Raw genomic sequence first — 22,610 nt, forward strand, 5'->3', positions numbered from 1 at the left:
GAGAGCCAAACTTAACTCTCAAGCACGAGCCTAACTCAATGAGAGCTCACAACTAACTCTAATACTTTACGCTACACATTCATCGCTGCCTAGCAGCCATGGTATGTCTTTCTTTTACGAGGATCTCAACACGACTGCTACTTTGTCTGACCCCAAGCCGGACTTCCACATCAAACGCACCTCACTCATCCGCTACTCTAGCCAAACTACCTCTCACGGTACCCCCACTACATTCATGCTACATGTGCTCAACTTACTTTTACGCTACTTCCAGATACGCATACTCCCACATTCATTCCCCCATTCACACAGCCAATACCTCAGAACTATCAGTGACTTTGCTCTCCTGGGAACTTGGACAGCGCTCGCGACTACCCTCGAGCATCCCGTAATCGAGGCCTGTCATCCGCAACCTACCGCATGAGCCTGGCCTAAACTCCCGTACTTAACGACGACGACGACATTTCAGTCGCTTCTCCGCGGTAATCATCTCGCCCCGAGATGCTGAGAACCGTCGTTCAGGCGTCGGTAATTGACCGAGTGGCACGCTACATTGGTTACTTTTCCGACTTTTCCGCAGTAAAACTCGACATCCTCCAGACAACTGACTTACCAACACGCACTCACGATAATCTTCAATACTCCCACGCTCTCAGGCAAATACACCACTACTGTGACACTACCTGAAATGTAACGTTACAAACCACACATACATCATTTTAAACCGAAACTCAATTTTAGCTTACAACTATAGCTTATAACATTAAATAACATTAATTTTGAAAAAACTAATTTATTTACAATTAGTAATAATTTCTTAAGTAAAATTCGTCAACTGTTAATAAATAAATATTAATAGTTAATGAATATTTGTTAACAGTTAACAAATATTTATGCAAAATCAAAAGCAAAAATAGCAATTTTCTTTTGACACTTTTTATTACTCTACAGCTGGAATACATGCTAATAATTCAATGTACTAAATAAACTAACGTTTTGAATATTTAAAAATATAAAAGATAATTATGAGCTGTGATAGGATTCGGTAGGCTACATAAAACGTTATAATGTAATATAATTGATGCAAATAATTTATAAAAATGATTTTTGTTTATAAGCAATCTTCATATCATGACATTGCAAGCGAAAAAAATTCACTTAACAAAATATTTATTAACTGTTAATATATATGTGTTAATTATTAATAAATGCATATTAATAAACTATTAATAAATGTACTTTTCTCCTAAATAAATATTAATTGAATGTTAAAAAATATTTATTAAAATTTAATGAATTAAGTAATTGTTTTCAAATAAATTAAATTATTAATAGTTAATAAATCCTTCTATCAGTGTAGTAGTTGCAGTTTTGTTTTTTAGTTAAACAAATCAACCAGTATGTATAATGGTAAAAAAAAAAGATGTGGTGTCATGGGACACCTGGTAGGAACGAAGTTCCTTCGGCTAATGTAGAATCGACACAATTTGCAAAAAAAAAAATTGTGCTCAATTTTATGTAGGTTTTCTTGATTTTTTTCTCTTAAATTTTGCTGATTAGTTTTTATTTAAGTACAGGAAAGTATTTAGGAAATTCAGTATTTTAGGAAATAATAAATTACGTAAAATAAAAAAAAAACGTAATTCAAATTATCAACTAAAATAACAAAATATGTCTCTTTATTTTTGTTTGACAACATAAAATTACATAGAAATATGTATTTATGTATTCATGAGTCCATGAATTCATAAGTATATCGCGTGCTTAAAGGTAAAAAGACTTATAACAATTTATGCGCCCTTTTACCTTTGCAAAGGTAAAAAGGGCGCATATTTTTTTATTGCCAATTAAGTAGTAGACACATTCTACACTTAAAATTGAAAAAAAAAAAATTTGAAAGGTAAAAGGGTGTATGTCTTCAATTATACGCTCTTTTACTTTTGAGAATTCAAAATTTTGGTGATCTAAAGGTGAAAGGGCGTATAATTTTTTTTCGGCCCGGTTTACAAAGGAACATATTCGTAGTTTAAAAATGTGAAAAAAAACTTTCTGTGGTAGTACCAGCGTAAAACCTCACCTGTACAATTTTTTAAAGTTACAAAAAAAAAGATATCCAAAAAACAATAAAGTACGCGTGATTATTTTCTCGCTTTTTATTTTAAAAAATAGTTATTATAAAATTTAAAAACATGAACAATTATCATGAAATTATAATGTTTGAAAAAAAAATAAGAAATTTTTAAATATTCAAATGTTATAATTTTAAAATATTACAATGCTTAAAAAAGCAGGAAATTTCAAAATATTCGAATGTTATCTGTCATTGTGATTTTTTTTTATTGCTTAGTTTTTCCGTAATTTGTTTTTGATTGATTTATTTTCTATTTATTTATAATAAACTTTGTAAATGGGGCTGTTATTTGAGCATAACTCGTCTTGTGAAACTATTATTTAACATTTGTTATCAAAACTACAATTTTTTTTTATGCGCCCTTTTACCTTTAAGTAGTACTTTTCTTAAAGCTGAAAGGGCGTATATCTTGAGATACGCCCTTTGAGCTTTAGGATACCAACTTTTTTTTTTTTCACAGATTTTTACGTTTCAGACAATTTTAAAACGAATGGCAAAAAAAATTTTTTTATACGCCCTTTCACCACAAATCCCTATTAACCCTTAGCTATAAGCCCTTTTACCTTTAAGCACGTGATATACTATGCATTGGCGGGGTGGAGTGGTAATAGAGAGAGAAGGGATGAGAGAACGAAAAGAAAGAGGGAGAAAGAGAAAGGTATTATACACTACTCGCTTGTCCCAAGAAATTCATTGTTTTCTTAGCAGTAGTCTTGGTTCAAGAATTTTTGTCTTGAGTCAAGCTAACTTTTCTCCCAGTGCGTATATTTTTTTCTTTTAAGTGAAAAAAATGAATTAATAATATTATTAAAAGATCTGATTTAATGAATTTTATCATATCGAAATGATAATAAAAAATTTCTTAAAAGTATAATCATCCATTTATTCAACTTTATTCAAATAACCCTTGATTGAAATAAAAATTTTTCTGATTAACGCTATATAACTAATTCTCATTTTCATTTTAATGCAACATCTACATTGTGCTCTATATCAATATAATGCTTTACTAATGCTTTACTAAATTTTCTAATATAGCGCTTAAGGCACGACCAAAATCAGAATATACAGACGCACCTCAAGTATTTGATGAAGTCCAACCATCAACTTCACGTTCAATGGGAAATTTAATATCAGAAAGAAAAGAATTAACTACTCAGGAGGATTCAGTTGATTGGCATCGTGAGTCGGAAAATTATTTAACTGGTATGACAATGTTGTTTTGTCTTTAGGTAACCGTAGTTAACCGTGCAAAAATTATTAAGGTAAAATACCCAGTACTTGAACACTTATAAAAATGGGACCAGTACTTGAACAGACTTTTCGAATTGTTGTAATACAAAATCCGTATATTTATTATGAGTAATATACGCATGTTATAATTATACAATGACACAGTAATTAATTTCAGTAAGTTTCAATTATAAATTAAAACAATTATATTTTTGTTGACTTCATAGTTGACATGTCGAGAATAGCCGATAGATGCGATTTTTTTTTTTTTTTTCATGAAAAAGGTACTAAACCGTGAACCGAACAATCAATTAAAAAAAAGCAGTATCTCATCATATTAAGTAAAAAAAAAATTTTACCACTCAATGAAATAGTATTTTTTAAATAACACAATTTTGCAAAGACATAAATTATAATTTTTTTTTATATTGTTTTATCGTCTATAAATACCTCCAAATTTTCAAAGTGGTATCCAGAACAACCCTTTAGTCTGACCTTTAAATCCCACTCTTGGGTCTAAAACTACGGATTTGCGCTCTCCCTACTACTCTCACTCGTAGACGTTTCAAGATCCTCTGATTTTAAAAGGTTGAATAATCTGAGGCCGTATAATTTTAACAACACTCTAACCTCTAATAAGATTATAGATTAGTGATCAGCTAAAAAATGGTGAAGTTAAAAATGATTGAACGTTTTGAATTGAGTTTTTTTGATTCATAAAAAATGTTTTTAAAAAATTAAATACAAACATTGCTCATTTTTAAATGACTATTAAATATTCACAGTATTATTTTCAACACTAATCAATAATATGTTATAATTCTTTTGATATTTCAATAAAACGTTGAAAGTTTTTTCTGGGCCTATTGCCATATATTTTATAAGTTCAATTACTGCTCAAATATTTGCAACTACCACTCCTGTCATAGTCTATCCTAAAAACGTTGTCAAAATATAAATATTCAATTATCTGCGTTATTTTGCACTTCAATAAATTCAAAATTGTTTATATTTTCATGAACACTAATTTGAACTAATAATTACATCGTTATCTATTAAAAGTAGAGTCAAATACGTTTTACTTTGGAACCTGTTCAATTACTGGGTGCTTTACCTTCTCTGATTCAGAAAGATGATTTGAAATGATTACCTCCATGTTAATTGTATATCTATTTAGTGTTAAAATCCGATGCTTTTAAATCATTTCAAATTAGATTTCTTAATCAGGGTTAGTAGGTAAAAAGTTGAAAAACTAACTGTTTTCTCATTTTTAACTGATTATTGCGTAACTTATTTTCGTGGAATAACTTTACTTTTTATCCTTAACTGTTATTCGAATATCGCTTTTTAAAAAATATCTGAAAAATAGTCGACGTTGCATTGTTTTTAAAACTGTTTCTAATTTTCGAACCCAAAGATATGCGGAAATGTATTTAATCGCATGTTAGAATTAGGATGTAAATAACAATTCCTTTCTTAGATGTAAAATTATAGATGCTCAACGGAAAACATCGATCAAATCCTTGATAGGTGTGTGTCTATGGTGTCAAAAAACCTCTTTTTTTTTTAATCAATATTATTTGAGCTAATACAATATTTACCAACAATAAAAGATGAAAATATTAGAGTACAATAAATTATTTCATTGCGTATGTGAAATAGAAATTATGTTTATATTAAAAACAAAAAAATAAACAATTGTAAAAAAGAAGTTTGTATCCACGAAAGCGTTGAAAAAGATTTCTTAGATAGTTCATATGTTCAGACGTTTTTAGAGATTTGGTTGATGAGTCTCTCTAAAGAATTTGGAATGAATTCTTGTATCCAAATGTCATGAAAACAAACTTAAATATACCAAAAAGAGTTACAATATCTTTTTCCTCGATATTTTTTAACGTGACGAAAAATTTTAAAAATGCTTTAGCAAAATCAATTATTAAAAATATTAATTTCCTGTATAGATATGTAGCGAAATTATAGCTGTATCTCAGTGCATATCTGTAATAGGGTTTGACTGTTCGTTAATGTTACTAAAATTTTATTTCAAAAATAACTGAATTGAATAATCCTTTCAAATTTGATATTATAGTTTAAAACTATGATAAACAAATAAATTTGAACCTTGAATTGATGGTGTAATTAAAACAATTAAATAATGATAATTAAAACATTAAAGTTTTAATTGGCTAAAATTAAATTATTAATAATGATTAAATAGTATTTAAAAATATATTTTCAATTTGCATTCAAGACTAGTACTATAATTTCATATATTTAGCATAGAAATCTCAATATATAATTTAAAAAAACACGTACAAAAATAAAGAACTATAATTATTTACTTGAATATTTCTCATTTAATGATTTTTGTATCTTGTATTTGTCTAGGACCACGACGTATGAGTGAACGGGATATTCCATCACAATTTCGCCATGAATCTGCTACTTCTCAAATTCATAGCAGCAAATCAGTTCCCGCTTTGCATAGTGAGTATGCTTTCGTATATTTCTATCTATACATTTTTGTTTTCAGAAAGTAAAAATTATCAATTGTTGTAATTTTGCACGCCTCATAAGCGAAGCGTTAAGGTAGTGCTCTACTCTCGACTTTAAAAAAAAAATAGTTTTCTTGAAACTGAAATTAATTGTTTTATTTTTATTGCACTTACAGATTAATATGAGTTTACTAATATCAAATCAAATGATTTTTCAGGCACATAAAATATATTTCAATAACAATTATTACACTCATTTCAATAACAATAATATATACACACATATATCAAGAAAAACCCCTATTTTTAACACTCATGATATTTTTTATGCTATTTTTGTTATTTAAACTAGTTAAAAAACTGTTTAAAAAAGTTCTGTCTTGGACGCCCGTGTGTCTGTATGTGCGGATCTCGTATCTTGTGGTCACGATAACGAGTGAAATACTTCACTTATTGAGTTGGTTTTTTAACTTCCCGCTAAGAAAATTGAAAATTTTCAAAAATCGGGAAGTTATTGTTTCACCCCATTTTTCAAAAATCGAGTTCTCAACAGATCTTGACGTTTTGAGGTCCTAGGAAGCTTCCCTGACTATTCCCGCGATGATGTCCGTATGTGTGTGTGTGTGTGTGTTTTCTTCCAAAGAGATACGAAAAAAGATCTTCAAAAGACACTGTTATCGTTAACTCTGTCGCCCATCTTACGGCAGATATCGATAGTCGGTAGTGTGGAGATTTTTACCCACTAAAAAAAACATTCCTCTTCCCCTCTCCCCTAGATGGTACGGGGAGGACTGGATTGGAACCGCGTTAGCATTACTTCAATCCAGCCGTGCTGCGTCTCACGACGCCTACTTCTGGCTACTGGTCTCTTTCTGCGATTTTATTTTTTAGGAGGTGCTGTGCATAAGCTGCAACAGCAGACCAGTTTTTCTCTTGTTTGATCATATAGGTCACCAGGCTTGAGGGGGAGAGCCTGGTGCCAATGATCTCTTCGGTGCTTCTTCTGTAGTCCTTCCACCGAGCACACTCGAAGAATGTGTGTTCGGCGTCGTCGATTTTAACCGGGCAGTATTTGCATGTTGGTGTGTTGTGTAAACCCATCTTGAAGAGATAGGCGTTGTACTGCCCATGTCCTGTCAGTAATTGGGTCAGGAAAAAATCCGTGTCCCCGTGTTTCCGAGAGAGCCAGGCGTTGATGTTTGGGATCAGTCGCGCTGTCCATCTGCCTGTCTCTTCCGACGTCCATCGGTCCTGTCACTCTTGCTGTGTTTCCGTTTTTATCTTCGTTTTTGCCTCCTTCATGTTTTCGCCACCGATTTTAGCGTCGTAGAGTTTTGCTCTTTCGAACGCTAATAGGTCGATGGGCGCGGCTCCCGCAATGACCAATACAGCCGCTTCTGAAACTGTGCGGTAGGCGCAGGCAACCTTGAGAGCGCCTCGCCGCTGTACTGCTGCTATCTTTCGCCGGTAGGTCTTCTGCTTTAATATGTCTGCCCATATCTCCGCTCCATAAAGCAGTACCGCGTGGACTGCTTCTAGAAGAACTCTTCTCTTTTTTGTTCTTGGTCCCATGGTGTTGGTCATAATTCGTGCTAGGCTAGACACAGTCTTGCTGGCTTTCTTGCATGCACTGTCGAGGTGTTCACGGAAAAATAGTTTCTCGTCTATCATTACTCCTAGATAGCGCAGGGCTCTTGTTGACGTGAGTGTTGTTCCTCCCAAGTCCACAGCGAATGGTTTTGGGAACCATTTTTGACGTGTCAAAACGACCATCTCGATTTTCTGTTTGGCGAGTTTCAGGTGATGCTTATCGAGCCAAGTCTCGATGGTGTCGATGGTTTCCCGAACTAGCAGTTCGGCCTCTTCTACGCTGTCTGCCACTATAGTGGCTGCAACGTCGTCTACAAAGCCTGTTAGCTCTACTTGCTCTGGCAACGGGATTTCAAGAAGCTCGTCGTAGTCTGCGTTCCATAGATCAGGCCCCATTATTGAGCCTTGCGGCACGCCAGCCGTTATGGCGTATTCTTGTGGGCCTTCAGTAGTTTCAACTATAAGCTTTCTATCATCAAGGTAATTGTCGACTAGTGCCAGATTTTCTGGCTCCACGTCAAACTTGTGCTCCAGAGCGTCTAAAATGTCTCCCCAATTTGCGCTGTTAAATGCGTTTTTGATATCTAGCGTGAGGAGAATGCATACTTTACGAGCTTTAAGGCTACCAGTCCATGCTTCTCTCGCTGTCCCTACGACTTTCCGGATCGCGCCGACTGTTGAATGTCCTTTCCGGAAGCCATATTGGTTTGCGGCAAAACCTCCAGCACGATCGATACCGTTCCGTAATCTTCCCTGTATAAGCTTTTCGAGCAATTTCCCAGCAATGTCCAACATGCAGAGTGGTCTGAACGACGAGGGTGTTACAGGGCCACCTTTGCCTTTATCTAGCAGAATCAATCTCTGCCGCTTCCAGACCGCGGAAAACGTGCCAGTTGCCAAGCATGCGTTGTAGGTGTTCAGGAGTATGTCTGGATATTCCAGGGCTACAGTCTTGATCACCGATGCTGATATGCCATCAGGGCCGGATGCCTTTCCTGACTTGAGGGTCTTCGCGGCATCCTGTATCTCCTCGATTGTGAAAAGTATTACACTGTTTTTCACATAATGTCTTTTTTCCCTTGGTTGGCGTTTGGGGAACAGCTCCGCTACGATGCTGTTCATTAAAGCAGGTGATTTCGGCGCTTCTGGTGAAGCCTTTCCAAGTCGTTTGGTAACAATTTGGTAGGCTTTACTCCAGATGTCATCATCAAGGTCATTACAGATCTCTTGCCACATTTCGCTTTGCTCGCTTTGATTGCCCGGTTGAGGTTCTTTTTGGCCTGCTTATACTCGCTCAGAAGTAGATCTTGATTGGGGGAGCGTTTCGCAGCTCTCGTTGCTAGCCAACGTAGTTTGTGGCATTTTTTCCGGAGTTCTGCTATGTCTGCTGACCACCAGTACGCCGGTCTGTGGAAACTCTGATTTTTCAGCCGTGGCATAGAGGCGTCACATGCGGCAGCAATTTCCTTCATCGTGTTTAGCACTGCCTTTTCCGTCTCGCTGCACGTATCCGGAGTCGGGTTATTCTGCAGAATAGACCAACTTCGTGCAAGTGAAGCTTTCAATGCCTCTGGATCAAGCCTTTTGGCATTCCACTTCCGCTTAGAGACGTCACATTGTGAAACCGGAGCAAATGCCAATCCAACGCTGAATGTCACGAACTAGTGATCACTGCCGCTGTATTCTTCGGATACTACCCAGTCTTTAATCATGTTGGCAGTCCTTGGAGTCGCCAATGAGATGTCGAGAATGGATTCTTGGTACCCTGGTCTTCTAAAGGTTGTTGTGCTCCCGGTGTTCAGCACTATGAGGTCGAGTCTAGCCGCGACGTCAGCGACCTCGTTTCTTCTGGTATCGGAGAAAGCAGCGCCTTACTCAGCTGATTTAGCGTTGAAGTCTCCGGCTACGATAACTTCACCGTCGAACTTAGTGGCCGCATCTTCTATATTTGACAGTTTCTGTCGGAACACACTAATCCCTTCGTTAGGTGAGAGATAGACGCTCATGAAGTAGGTTGTGGTGGTTTGAATCCAGACAAAACCTGCTCCACTTCCGCTGTTGTTGACAGTAACGTTCTTTGTATTCACAATCCAAATTGCTGCCGTACCCGTTTTGTCTGCGAACCATGTTTTACCTTCAATGTTTAGATATTGCTCGCAGATAAAGCAGAGTCAGTTTTGTCTTCAAAAACACGCTGGCACAGCAGGTTTTGCGCCAAGGCGCACCTATTCAGATTGCCTTGTAGTATGCGTGTCATTTCTGACCTCTCGTGGCTTCTGCAAATGCTTTGCAGAATGCCTTGCATGCTCCAGTGCCAGAAATATGGCATAGACTATTCTGGGCATCTTTGTCCGAAGCACAAAGGAAGCATTTTAGCTTCTCCGTGCAGTTTACGGCCTTGTGGTTCTCTCCGCCACATTTGTAGCAGCACTTGCTTCTGTCTGGTCCCGCACACTGACGTGTGTGGGGTCCATAACCAAGATATTTAAAACAACGTGTTACTTTTACTACTGGGCGTATACGACAGTTCACCAAACCGATCCGTATGCGGGTCTTGTCAAGGGCCTTAATCACACTGGGCTCGTCTAGTTCGCAGAAGGCTGCCCGATTACCTCGTGGTGTGGGCTTTGTCAAATTGACCCGTTTGACCTCCAAGCTGTTAGTGAATTCACGTTTGAGTGCTTCACGGACTTCGCTCTCGGTAGAGATTTCATCCAGGTCGAGGATCTCGATCGTTGCTGTTGGTGTTAGCGTCTTGACCGTGCCGATATTTGCAGTGGCTGATGTTACTGCATCGGTGAAAGCCTTACTATCCTCGGTCTTTCGAGACATTTCAAGGAGAACGCCTCCATGTTTCGTCTTTTTAATAGACTATGTCTATGCCCGTCTCGACAGGGCTTACCTTAGCCTTGATTTCCTTGAGGAGATCGGCGTATATTCACCCTTCAACTGGTTGGACAAGCACAGCTTTAGTTCTCGTCCTCTTCCTTCTCGGTTTTTTTGAGCCACCCTTACTTGGCTGGTTTTGGGCCTCAGTAGTTTTTGTCCCTGGCTCCTGTTCTCTTTCATTCTTTTTCTTTTGCCGTGTCACTTTGATCCAGGCATTATCTCGGGCTGTCTTTTTCTGTGCTGGTTTGTCGATTTCAGAGGAAGGGCTGGGTGTCGACAGCGGCCTCTTCTTTTTGTTCTCTTTTTCTTGCTGTGATTTTTCAGGAGTGACCAAAAACGCTTGTGGTTTGGTGGTCGTCTCCGGAGATGTTTGCGTGGTTGTCGCCGACATCGATGCTGGTTTGTTGGCCAACTTATATGCCGTGGCAATGGACGCTACTAATTTTCTGAGTTCATGATGGAGATTTCTCTTGTCCTTTATGAACTCTGTCAACTCTTCGATCTTGCTGCCGAACCGTTCCATTGGCGATTGTTGGCCGGTGATAGTCGGTAGAGAGTTGATCCTCCCTCGATACGTGTTAGTGTTGACGGGAGCAACAGTTCTTCTACTTCTTGGAGGAACGCCTGTTTGCTGTGCGTCTACTTCCATCTGAGCTGTTTCGGTACTCCCTGTAGCATTGCTAGCATTGCTAGACAGCAGAGCCATGGGGTCTACTCTGCTGTTCAAACGGTCACTTGATAACGACGAGTTCAGGCCCGCTTGTACGCCTTCCCACGCCGGTACTGAGATATCCCCCCTCTGCACCGTAGACGATGTTTGAATGTTTTCTAACATTTCATATCATCTTTTTGCTAGGTTTTGGTCCATTCCGAGTATTTTATTTCCTCGGTACCCGACGTATCTGGCGCGAAGGTATGACGAGTATTCCCCTATCCGCCACCTGGGGAGGCGCCCGATGCGGGACCCAGCAAGCCCGACACGGTGTGTGTGTGTGTGTGTGTGTGTAACCCTCTTATAACTTTTGAACGGCTTGACCGATTTGATCGCGGTTGGCGCCATTCGAAAGGGCTTCACCAAAATTAGATTTCCTGGAAGTTTGAACCGATTTAGACCGGTAGATTTTAAGGAATTGCAAAAAAACTTCAAAAAAAAATTTTTCGGAAAGTGGTTTTTTTGGAATAACTTTTAAACGGCTTTACCGATCGAATTCAAAAACTAATCAGCTCTTCACATCAAAAAACCGCGTAGATCGCTGCCAGTCTTGTCAAAATCGGTTGATTCGTTCGTGAGTTATCGTGAACCAAAGAAAACTGAAAAAAGTGTTTTTTCGGGATTACTCTGAAATTTTTGGTTCGATCAATTAAAACTTGAAAATAACTTATGAGGATGATAAAACAGCGTCGAATGCCGCCAACCGCGTGAAAATCGGTTGATCCATTCAAAAGTTATTGCGAATTGAAAATTCCAAAAATAGTGATTTATTAAACCCCTATCAAACTTTTGAGCTCGGGGAGCTCAAAACTACACGAAAATTAGATTTTTGAGCTCGAAGAGCTCAAAAACATAATAAGTGCAATTTCGAACGCTTCATTACGAAAGCAGTGGGAAGTTGCAGGGATGGCCGTCAAGGTCAACCGTTTTCCTAATTTTTTTTTATAGGCTTCAGTATTTTAAGGAATAGAAGCATATTACTTTTCCCGGTATAATTCGATGTAGTTTAATTATTATTTAATAAATTAAATTTCGACTTTTTTTTTTTTAGTACTGTGGTATATCTATATACAGGGTGTCTCTGAAGTGGCGGGAGTAATTGTTGGGGTCGATAGAGAAAAAAATACTGAATCGAAAGTTCCTGAGCCAAAAATTTTTTTGGGCCATAGAATTTGAGTTATGAATTAAAAACGATAGCCAATCAGAAGCGCGCTATTCGAGAAATGAAAATGAGCGGGGAAGTAGAGGAGACGCGAGAGTGAGATGCTGCAATAGCAGCTTACTCGCTCACACAAAGCCGAGCATGAGAGGGGATTGTGACGCTATGAGCCGAGTACGTAAGTGTGAATGAGTGGATGTATGAGGTCGCAAGCGGACGGCTTAATGTATGAGTGTGTGTCCGTGTATCGCAGCATTATTGGAGGCGTTGTAACGCTGAATTAAAGCTAACCGGGTACTCTAAGACAGAGGAAAAATTTTAATTTTTATTTTTATTCGAAAAAATTTAATAAAAAAATAAAAAGGCCCAAGATTTAACCAGACCCACAGAAACGGAGAGTAAATTTTTAATTCTCATTTATTTTGCTGGGGATTATTTTCAAATACAAAAAAAAAAAAAAGGCTAAGATTCAACTGGAATCCAAAAAGAGATGGATGAAAAAATTTTATTTTTTATTTTTAATCAGCAAAATTATTTTTCTTTAAAAAAGAGCCCAATCTCGACTGGAGCAAGAAAAAATGATTGAAAAATTTTATTATTAATTTTCAATCAACAAAATTATTATAAAAAATAAATGGGCCCAAGTCTCAACCGGACCCAAACAAACGGATAAAAATTTTTATTACTTACTTAATTTGCTGGAAATTATTTTTAAAAACGAAAAAAATGCCCAAGACTCGATCGGATCCAAAAAAATAACAGTACAAAAATTTTTTCCTTATTTTCAATCAGCAAAATTGTTTCTTTTAAAAAAGGCCCAATCTCGACTGGAGCAAAAAAATGATTAAAAAATTTTATTATTAATTTTCAATCAACAAAATTATTAAAAAAAAAATAGTCCGCAGACTCAACCGGACCCAAACAAACAGATAGATAGTTTTAATTACTTATTTATTTTGATGGGAATTATTTTAAAAAACGAAGAAAATCGCCCAAGACTCGACCGGACCCAAAAAAAAAAAAAAATAAATTGAAAAATTTTGTTTTCATTTTCAATCAGCCAAATTAATTTCTTTTCGAAACAAGGCCCAATCTCAAACAGACTAAGAGAAACTAATTAAAAAATTTTATTTTTTATTATTAATCAAATATTATTTAAAAAAGAAAATAAGCCACAGACTTAACCGGACTTAAACAAACGGATAGAAAATTTTTATTACTTACTTAATTTGCTGGAAATTATCTTTAAAAACGAAAAAATGCCCAAGACTCCATCAGACCGAAAGGGAGATGAATAAAAAATTTTACTATTCATTTTTAATCATCATAATTAACTTTTTTATAATAAAAGGCTCAATTTCGACCGGACCCAGAAAAAATGATCCAAAAATTTTATTTTTTATTGTTGATCATCAAAACTAATTAAAAAAACAAATGAGGCCCTAGACTCAACTGGACCCAAACAAACGGATAAATAATTTTTATTACTTATTTATTTTGCAGGAAATTATTTTTGAAAACGATAAAAATGCCCTAGACTCGACCAGACCCGAAATAAAATAAATTGAAAATCTTTGTTTTTCTATTTTTAATCAGCAAAATTATTTTCCTTTGAAAAAGGGCCTGATCTCGACTGGAGCAAGAAAAATAATTGAAAAGTTTTATAATGAATTTTTAATCAACAAAATTTTTTAAAAAAAGAAAATAGGCCCCAGACTTAACTGGACCCAAACAAACGGAAAGAAAACTTTTATTCCTGTTTTTTTTGTTGGGAATTATTTTTCGAAACAAAAAAAATTGCCCAAGACTCGACCGGACCCGAAAAAAGATAAATCGAAAAATTTTATTTCTAAATATTAATTAACTAAATTATTAAGAAAAAAAAAAAATAGACCCAAGACGCAGCAGGACCCAAATAAACGGATAGAAATTTTTTATTACTTGATCACCAAGATTAATTTTCCTTGAAAAGAAAGGCCCAATCTCAAACAGACTTCGAATAACTGATTGAAAAATTTTATTATCAATTATTAATTAACAACATTATTCTTAAAAAAATTAATAGGCCCCAGACTCAATCGGACCCAAACAAACGGATCGAAAACTTTTATTTCCCATTCATTTTGCTAGGAATTATTTTTAAAAACGAAAAAAATGCCCAAGACTCGACCAGAGCCAAGAATAGAAGAATGCAAAAAAATTTATTTTCTCTTTTCAATAACAAACAAAAATTTATTGAACAAAAATCAGCCTAATCTTGACAAGACGATAAAAACTGATTGAAAAAATTTATTATCAATTATTAATTGACAAAATTATTTCAAAAAGAAAATAGGCCCCAGACTCAACCGGACCAAAACGAACAGATAGAAAATTTTTATTACTTATTTCTTATGCTCGGAATAATTTTTGAAAACAGAAGGAATTGCCCAAGACTCAACCGGACCCAACCAAACGGATGGAAAACTTTCATTTCTCATTTATTTTGCTGGGAATTATTCTGTAAAATAATTTTTCAATTAATCGTCAGGTAAAATGTCAAAAAATAAATTAAAACAAACATTGAACTCAAGTCCCAATAATTTTGATATTTTAATTAAAATTATTTTTAATTAATTGACAGGTAAAATGTCAAATAAGGAATTGAAAAAAATCGCTCTCGAGTCCTGATAATTTTGATATTTTTATTAAAATTATTTATCAGTTAATTAACAGGTAAAATGTCAACTAATAAATTAAAAAAAAATTGAACTCAAGTCCGAATAATTTTGATATTTTAATTGAAATTATTTATCAGTTAATTGACAGGTAAAATGTAAAAAAATATACTAAAAAAATCGCTCTCGAGTCCTGATAATTTTGATATTATTATTAAAATTATTAATCACTTAATCAACAAGCGAAATGTCAAATGATAAATTAAAAAAAAATTGAACTCAAGTCCGAATAATTTTGATATTTTTAATAGAATTATCTATCAGTGAATTAACAGGTAGAATGTCAAATTATAAATTAAGAAAAAATTGAACTCAAGTCCGAATAATTTTGATATTTTTATTAGAATTATCTATCAGTGAATTAACAGGTAGAGTGTCAAATTATAAATTAAGAAAAAATTGAACTCAAGTCCGAATAATTTTGATATTTTTATTAGAATTATCTATCGGTGAATTAACAGGTAGAATGTCAAATTATAAATTAAGAAAAAATTGAACTCAAGTCCATTGTTTGTCCGGTTGATTCTGGGCCCTATTTTTTTTTCAAAATAATTTTCTCGATTAATAATAAAAAATAAAATTTTTCAATCAGTTTCTTCTAGTCCGGTTGAGATTGGGCCTTTTTTTGAAGAAACATGATTTTGGTGATTGAAAATAAGGAAAAATTCTTTTAATTATTTTTTTGGGTCCGATCGAGTCTTGGGAATTTTCTTCGTTTTTAAAAATAATTTCCAGCAAATTAAGTAAGTAATAAAAATTTTTATCCGTTTGTTTGGGTCCGGTTGAGACTTGGGCCCATTTATTTTTTTATAATAATTTTGTTGATTGAAAATTAATAATAAAATTTTTCAATCATTTTTTCTTGCTCCAGTCGAGATTGGCTCTTTTTTAAAGAAAAATAATTTTGCTGATTAAAAATAAAAATAAAATTTTTTTCATCCATCTCTTTTTGGATTCCAGTTGAATCTTAGCCTTTTTTTTTTTTTTGTATTTGAAAATAATCCCCAGCAAAATAAATGAGAATTAAAAATTTACTCTCCGTTTCTGTGGGTCTGGTTAAATCTTGGGCCTTTTTATTTTTTTATTAAATTTTTTCGAATAAAAATAAAAATTAAAATTTTTTCCTCTGTCTTAGAGTACCCGGTTAGCTTTAATTCAGCGTTACAACGCCTCCAATAATGCTGCGATACACGGACACACACTCATACATTAAGCCGTCCGCTTGCGACCTCATACATCCACTCATTCACACTTACGTACTCGGCTCATAGCGTCACAATCCCCTCTCATGCTCGGCTTTGTGTGAGCGAGTAAGCTGCTATTGCAGCATCTCACTCTCGCGTCTCCTCTACTTCCCCGCTCATTTTCATTTCTCGAATAGCGCGCTTCTGATTGGCTATCGTTTTTAATTCATAACTCAAATTCTATGGCCCAAAAAAATTTTTGGCTCAGGAACTTTCGATTCAGTATTTTTTTCTCTATCGACCCCAACAATTACTCCCGCCACTTCAGAGACACCCTGTATATTGTGATGCACCTAATGCATCCAGCAGGTAACGCTGCCTGTTATTAGAGCGCTATCTATTACGAGAGCGCGAATTCAAATGAAATATTTACAAATAATCTCAACATACGTTTACAAATTTACAAATAATCTCAATTTTATTGTAATGAATGAGATTATGAGCCGTGCACTTTTGGATTTTCCAACTATTGTTTAATTATAATTAGGGCCAAGACTTTCATAACTTTTCAAATGACTGTTTATATTTGAGATAAAAATGCCGGGAAATATTGGAATCTAAAATTAAAACACAATTTTTTGAATTGCCCATATAATACAAATACTTAATATATACGCTTATTTTGTTTTGGAAGTTAGTACGATTTATTTTCTTCTTAAAAATTGAATGAGCGTTATGAGACGTGCACTTACGAAATTTCCATACTTTTTTCTTCTTTTAGTGGCTAAATACTCATTGATAGTACTTTTTCATAGGACTAGACACACGTAAAATTAAAATCTAATTTTAAAAAGCTGCCATCATTATCTTCTTACAAGCTTATTTTTGTCTGAGCCCCAAATTGAACATATTCATTATTTAAATAGATATTATGTTCGGTAATTATATCGAAATAAAACTTCATATGTTTTCATTCATAAAAAATTGAAAAATGAAAATATTCAGAAATGTTTTTTAACATTTTATACTCTGCGATCGATTAAATATGAACTGATTTGATTTTAAAAAATCGAGTTTCTTGGAGATTTTTGTATTTAAAACGTCCTTCAATTGAAATTTCGACTTTTGATCGACAATTTAAAAGTCATGCATTTGTTATTCAACATTAAAAAATTTTTTTTCATGTTTCGCATTGAAAGTAGGACTATTAAAAAAAAAAAAACTTGTCCATATGTCAATTCTCAGATTTTCACCATTTTGAATAAATACATTGAATAACATGGAATAGTCATGATGTCCCTCATTTGAAAAAATTTCGAAAAATTGAAAAATTTTTATTTCTTCTTCTGTTAGAGTACTAACGTAAAAAGTTAACACTCATACGAAGAAATTAAAGCAGTAACGATAACTGTTGTTGTTTTCAAAGTACATTCATGTTCCCGAACACTGAATAGACTCGATTAGTGTTCTGTGCAATACTGGTTACTGTTTGATTTTCTCCGTGCATTTGACTGTAGCGTAGCCCATAAACGTATCTTTGAAATATACATATACTTTTGTTTTTTATCATCAAATTCTACAGATGTCAAGTATATCATTCTAACACCGTACTTGAGCAGCCTTACATTTTTTAAATCGATTAAAAAGTTAAAAAAATGGTTTTGTTTTTTTGGGTTGTTAACAATACTTTTTCTACGTGAACTTTTTTTGTAAAGGTGCTGACGCAGAAAATAAGCAACTGCAAGCCCAACTATGTCAACACGAAATGTTCAATCCAGGATACAGCAGAACGTCATCTAGTAATAGTACAACACCACCAGTTCAACCGCCACCTATGCCATCTATGAATGGCGCTTCGTCTCTGAGATCACGTTCAAGTAACAACCTTCACGAACCGACAAAAATGAGTCATTTGCCTCTTTCCGGTTTGATGAATCGCCAGCGATCTTCACCGAATTTGAATCCAAGTCAATCATTTGGAAACGCTTTGAACAATATTCAGAATAATGAAGCTGAAAGATTTTATCAAAACTTAAGCGTCTATAGACATCAAGATCCAACAGTAAAACAATTAGGGCCTTACCACACATCAGTTGATCGGTACTTAATTTATATATATATATATATATATATATATATATATATATTTATAGATTTCAACTTAAAATTTTGTTACACAGAGAAAATTTTGATAAATACTATTATCGAAGCATTGTAAAAAGCTCTAAGATACTTCAATAGTAATGAATACTACCTTTTATTGTTATAAATACGACATAAATTATTAAAGTTACCACCAATATATTAATTTTTATCATCTGTTATATTACTATAAAATTGTATCTTCAACTATCTCAGATAACTTGATTAAATATTTCGATAATAACTTTTAAAATCAAATTAATAATTTCTACAATCTTTGATAATAATTATTACCATCAGAGTTGATATTTTATGCAATTGATATTAATATTAAATAAAAAGTCATTTCTAATATTAATTAGCACAAGAATAAAAAAATAATTTTAATTTTCAGTTTATGTCCACCACCACATTATTATTATCAACAGACTGCCGTGACTTGTGAACTATAAATAAATAAAATTTTGCTTTATTAAATAATGAATTTTGTTAAATTGCACTGTAATTTTTTAACTATTCACGTTTTTAAAAATATCTCATCCTGGATGTTACCCCCATCAAGAGCTTTCATTTGAGTACCCATATGCATTTTTGATATATATATATATATATATATATATATATATATATATATATATATATATATATATATATATATATATATATATATATATATATATATATGAAAAATTGATGTGGGTACTCAAACGAAAGGTCTCGTCGAGTGTAATGCTGAGGTGAGCTTATATCTTTAAAAATGTCAATAGTTCACGAGATACGTGGTCATTTCTTAATTATGTATCTAGAGATAGAGCATTTTCGAATGCCGCCTAAATACTTATCATCATACATTGACTATTAGTGAGAATGATATGAAACCTTGAAAAGGCACAACTCCAGGTCAAGAATTTTCCAACGATACCAAACTTAACTATAAAAAACCCTTTTTTGTCAGATAAATACACTGGCCCTAAAATTTTGCTTATTCTTTTAATGAAATAGATTATTGTTATTATATTATTGGTAATGTTTTTGATTAATTCAGTGCTTTCTTTTACTGAATAGTTTATAATACAATTGGTAACTTTAACTACTTGTGATGATAAATGTAACCATTTCGATAGTAAATGGTACGATTGCTCTATTTCAGGAATTATTATTTTATTATTGTACTGATTATAATTTAAATTGTTATCTATCATTTTAACTTTTATAAAATTTATTACCATCAAAGATAGTAAAATCTACAAAACAAATATTATTAGGGTTATTATAAAATTCTCTCTGTGTAGGATTAGAATTAATTTTCGACTACTAACTAAAATAATCTTATGTTTAGAAATTCAATGTACACGCCAAAGCAGTTGAAAGGCTCTCAAAATTCATTAAATCATCCAATTTTGGATGTAAACCAAGGAAAAGATCGGCCGCTTTCAGCATATGTTTCTCCAGACCAAATGAACTACAATGCTTATCAAATCCCTCAATCAGGGTCCCTTTTGAAAACACAATCGTCGAGAGATATAATTCGTCAAGAGGCTAAATTACAAGAAATGAAAGAAGAAGTGCGTCGCCGTGAATTAAGGGCAGGTGCAATATTAAGTAGTCAACATCAAACCAATTCTCTCAACATGCGACCTATTACTTCTCAAACCAATATTGGTGCTTATAAGCAAACAAGTTTAGTACCAAATCTCGATATGAATTCTCCAACTTACAATACAAAACAAATAAGTTCAAATTATGGGTCTTCTGATCCTCAACACAACCAATATATTTTATACAACAAACAACTGATTTCGAACCAGTATACTTCCATTTCGAAAAAGAATGACGCATCTTGTACTAATCAACAAATTACTGAATTAGACAAAGAATATGATGCAGATCTCAGTCGACCAATTACAGAATATAATCAACAATTAGGACTTTTCAATAAGCCTCCATTTTTAAATGATTCATCTAATGTGAATCATCAACGTAATATGAATGAGAATCTATCTAATCAAATGCATTACGAAAATAATGTCAATAAAGAATCCTTACCTCTACATTCAATTCTTGAAAAAGAATATAAAGAAAGACATCCACCTCCTCCACTTAATACTTCAACTCATCCATTTAATATGAAACAAGTCGATTCCAGGTAAATAAGTTATAGTACACATTTGGAGATATTAGAACTAATAGTATATAGGTTACAACAAAAAAATTTTTTTAATAGAAACTAATTTTGAATTAGAAAAATATTTTGGATTTATAAAAATCATATAGAACGAAAAATTATTATTTATTTGTCATTTATATACTTTTTATTTCTCACTCCTTCATTTACTATTATGTTAAATTCTTCATAAATTAACGTACTTGATATTTTTTATAGGTATACTTCTGGTGGACAAGAAGTCCCAAAAGGAAGTTACTATTCAACAACCAATTCAAGTCAACAAAATCGACAGCATCAATACAATGCCACTAATCCATGGCAACGGGAAGAACGAGAAAAAGAACAAGCACGACGACGAGAAGCTGCAAAATTATGGCGAGATCAACAAATTGCTGAATTGAATTCACTTTCTCACAGAACACAACAACAAGAAGAACAACTTCGAGCTCTTCAATTAGAAAGAGACTTTCAAAAAAGAGCTGAAGAAGCTGCAGCTCAACAAGATGACGATGAAGAGAGTAATGATCTTGATAATCAAAATATACCATGTGTCCAAGGATTGCTAAAAATGGCAGCTACTCCAGAGAAAAATTACCCGTCAATCCAGCCAAATACTTTATCACGAACAAATCTAGCTAATCAATCAATTAGAGGAACGAATCCATCTCAGTCAGCGAGTCATCAATTGAAACTACCATTTAATTCCTTACCTATCGTAACATCTCAACAAGATTTAATGAAATATGGAAATGTAAGTTTACATGATAGTTCGAATATAAATTTACAACATATTTCAAATATAAACGATTTTAAACAAATTTCTACATCATCAACATATAATTCACCACCAGTTTTTGGACAGCTGTCAAATAATATGAAAATGAATACTCAACTTCAGATTCATGAAGAACAAGAAAGAAATCAACGAATGGATGAATACAAAGACGAAGAAATTGATTATGACGGCAATCATCGAAAGAATGAAGAAGATACAAAACACAGTCAACAACAATATCAACAAAATCAAACAAAAAATCCAAAAAATCAACAACAGTTGTATACAGAAATGTTAAAATTGGATAATTTATATATTAATGATGGAAACGAAGCACCAGTACCCCCAGAAAGGGGTTCCAGTTATACTGTCATGTCTCAACAAAATGTTTTAAGATCATCTAATGCTGCTACAATTTCATCGCCAATAGGATCTCACCAAGCTTCCATTAAAAGAGTATCTTTCCATGACTCTAATGCTAATATTGAAAACTTTTCAAAAAATAGCATCATCTCAAATTTATCGTCGCCTTACAGCATGGGCACTATAAAAGAGGATTCTAATGTAAGTTTTAATTTATCATTTTTTAAATATTGTCTTATTAAAAAATTAATAACCACATATTCATACATATGCAAAAAATTTTGATAAGATTCGAACAATAAATCTAGAACTTATACAAATACAGAATTTTATGCTACTTACGACCGAAATCAGTGAACAAAATTTTCATTTTCTTATTTACGTAATTTCGATCAGAAAATTTTTAATTTTTTTGAACTTTCAAAATTCAATTTTTTAACTTCCCGCTATATCTCTGAAAATATTAATTTTAGCGACTTGGTGCTCAGGACTTTTTTTTTGTAAGAAATTGAATTTTCTACAAGTTTGTTGTTTATATTTTTTCTCTAGCTCTTGTCATTCACGATATAAATGCGAGAAAACGCGAATTTCATGGAAAAAATCAAGTTTAGAGGCCTGTACTACCTCACGAGTTCGAGTTACGGCTTGGCCGCAATGGACACTTTTGTAGAGCATTTAATTCTGAAAAAAACCCATCCATGGTCGAGACGATGCTAAAAAATGCCACTGAGCTACTGAAATTTACAGATAAAAAATTAGAGTTTGTGTTTCTTTTTATGGGAAATCTTTACACGCCTTGGTCGAGGACTTAATATTAATATTAGGGGCCCAAACTTTCAGGGAATTTTTTTTTGGGTACTTGCAACAAAATTTCACGATGAAATCGAAAAAAAAAATAGTTGAAAAAAAAAGCACCCATATATATATATATATATATATATATATATATATATATATATATATATATATATATATATATATATATATATATATAAGATATAACGCAACTTGTCAGAATGATGGTGTTTACAATTATCAACGGAACTCAACATA

General features: G+C 33.5%; 1 protein-coding gene across 4 annotated transcripts in view; it reads left to right on the forward strand.

Annotated features, from left to right (window-relative positions):
- The window catches only part of Cno (adherens junction formation factor afadin), a 69,179-nt gene that overhangs the window by 35,963 nt on the left and 10,606 nt on the right, over window positions 1-22,610 (forward strand). For 2 of the 4 annotated variants that reach the window (XM_074244013.1, XM_074244016.1), the window contains 5 exons: window positions 3,170-3,337; window positions 5,753-5,851; window positions 17,826-18,210; window positions 19,592-20,398; window positions 20,636-21,758. In XM_074244013.1, coding sequence (XP_074100114.1) covers window positions 3,170-3,337; window positions 5,753-5,851; window positions 17,826-18,210; window positions 19,592-20,398; window positions 20,636-21,758 — 2,582 coding nt within the window. The remainder of the gene's footprint in view (window positions 1-3,169; window positions 3,338-5,752; window positions 5,852-17,825; window positions 18,211-19,591; window positions 20,399-20,635; window positions 21,759-22,610) is intronic. The other 2 variants (XM_074244014.1, XM_074244015.1) reach the window with 2 other exon arrangements.

This window comes from Cotesia typhae, unplaced genomic scaffold (genome assembly GCF_013202065.1).
Source record: "Cotesia typhae breed Kobodo isofemale line unplaced genomic scaffold, CoteBio_Ctyphae contig_42, whole genome shotgun sequence".
NCBI classification, from domain to species: Eukaryota; Metazoa; Arthropoda; class Insecta; order Hymenoptera; family Braconidae; genus Cotesia; species Cotesia typhae.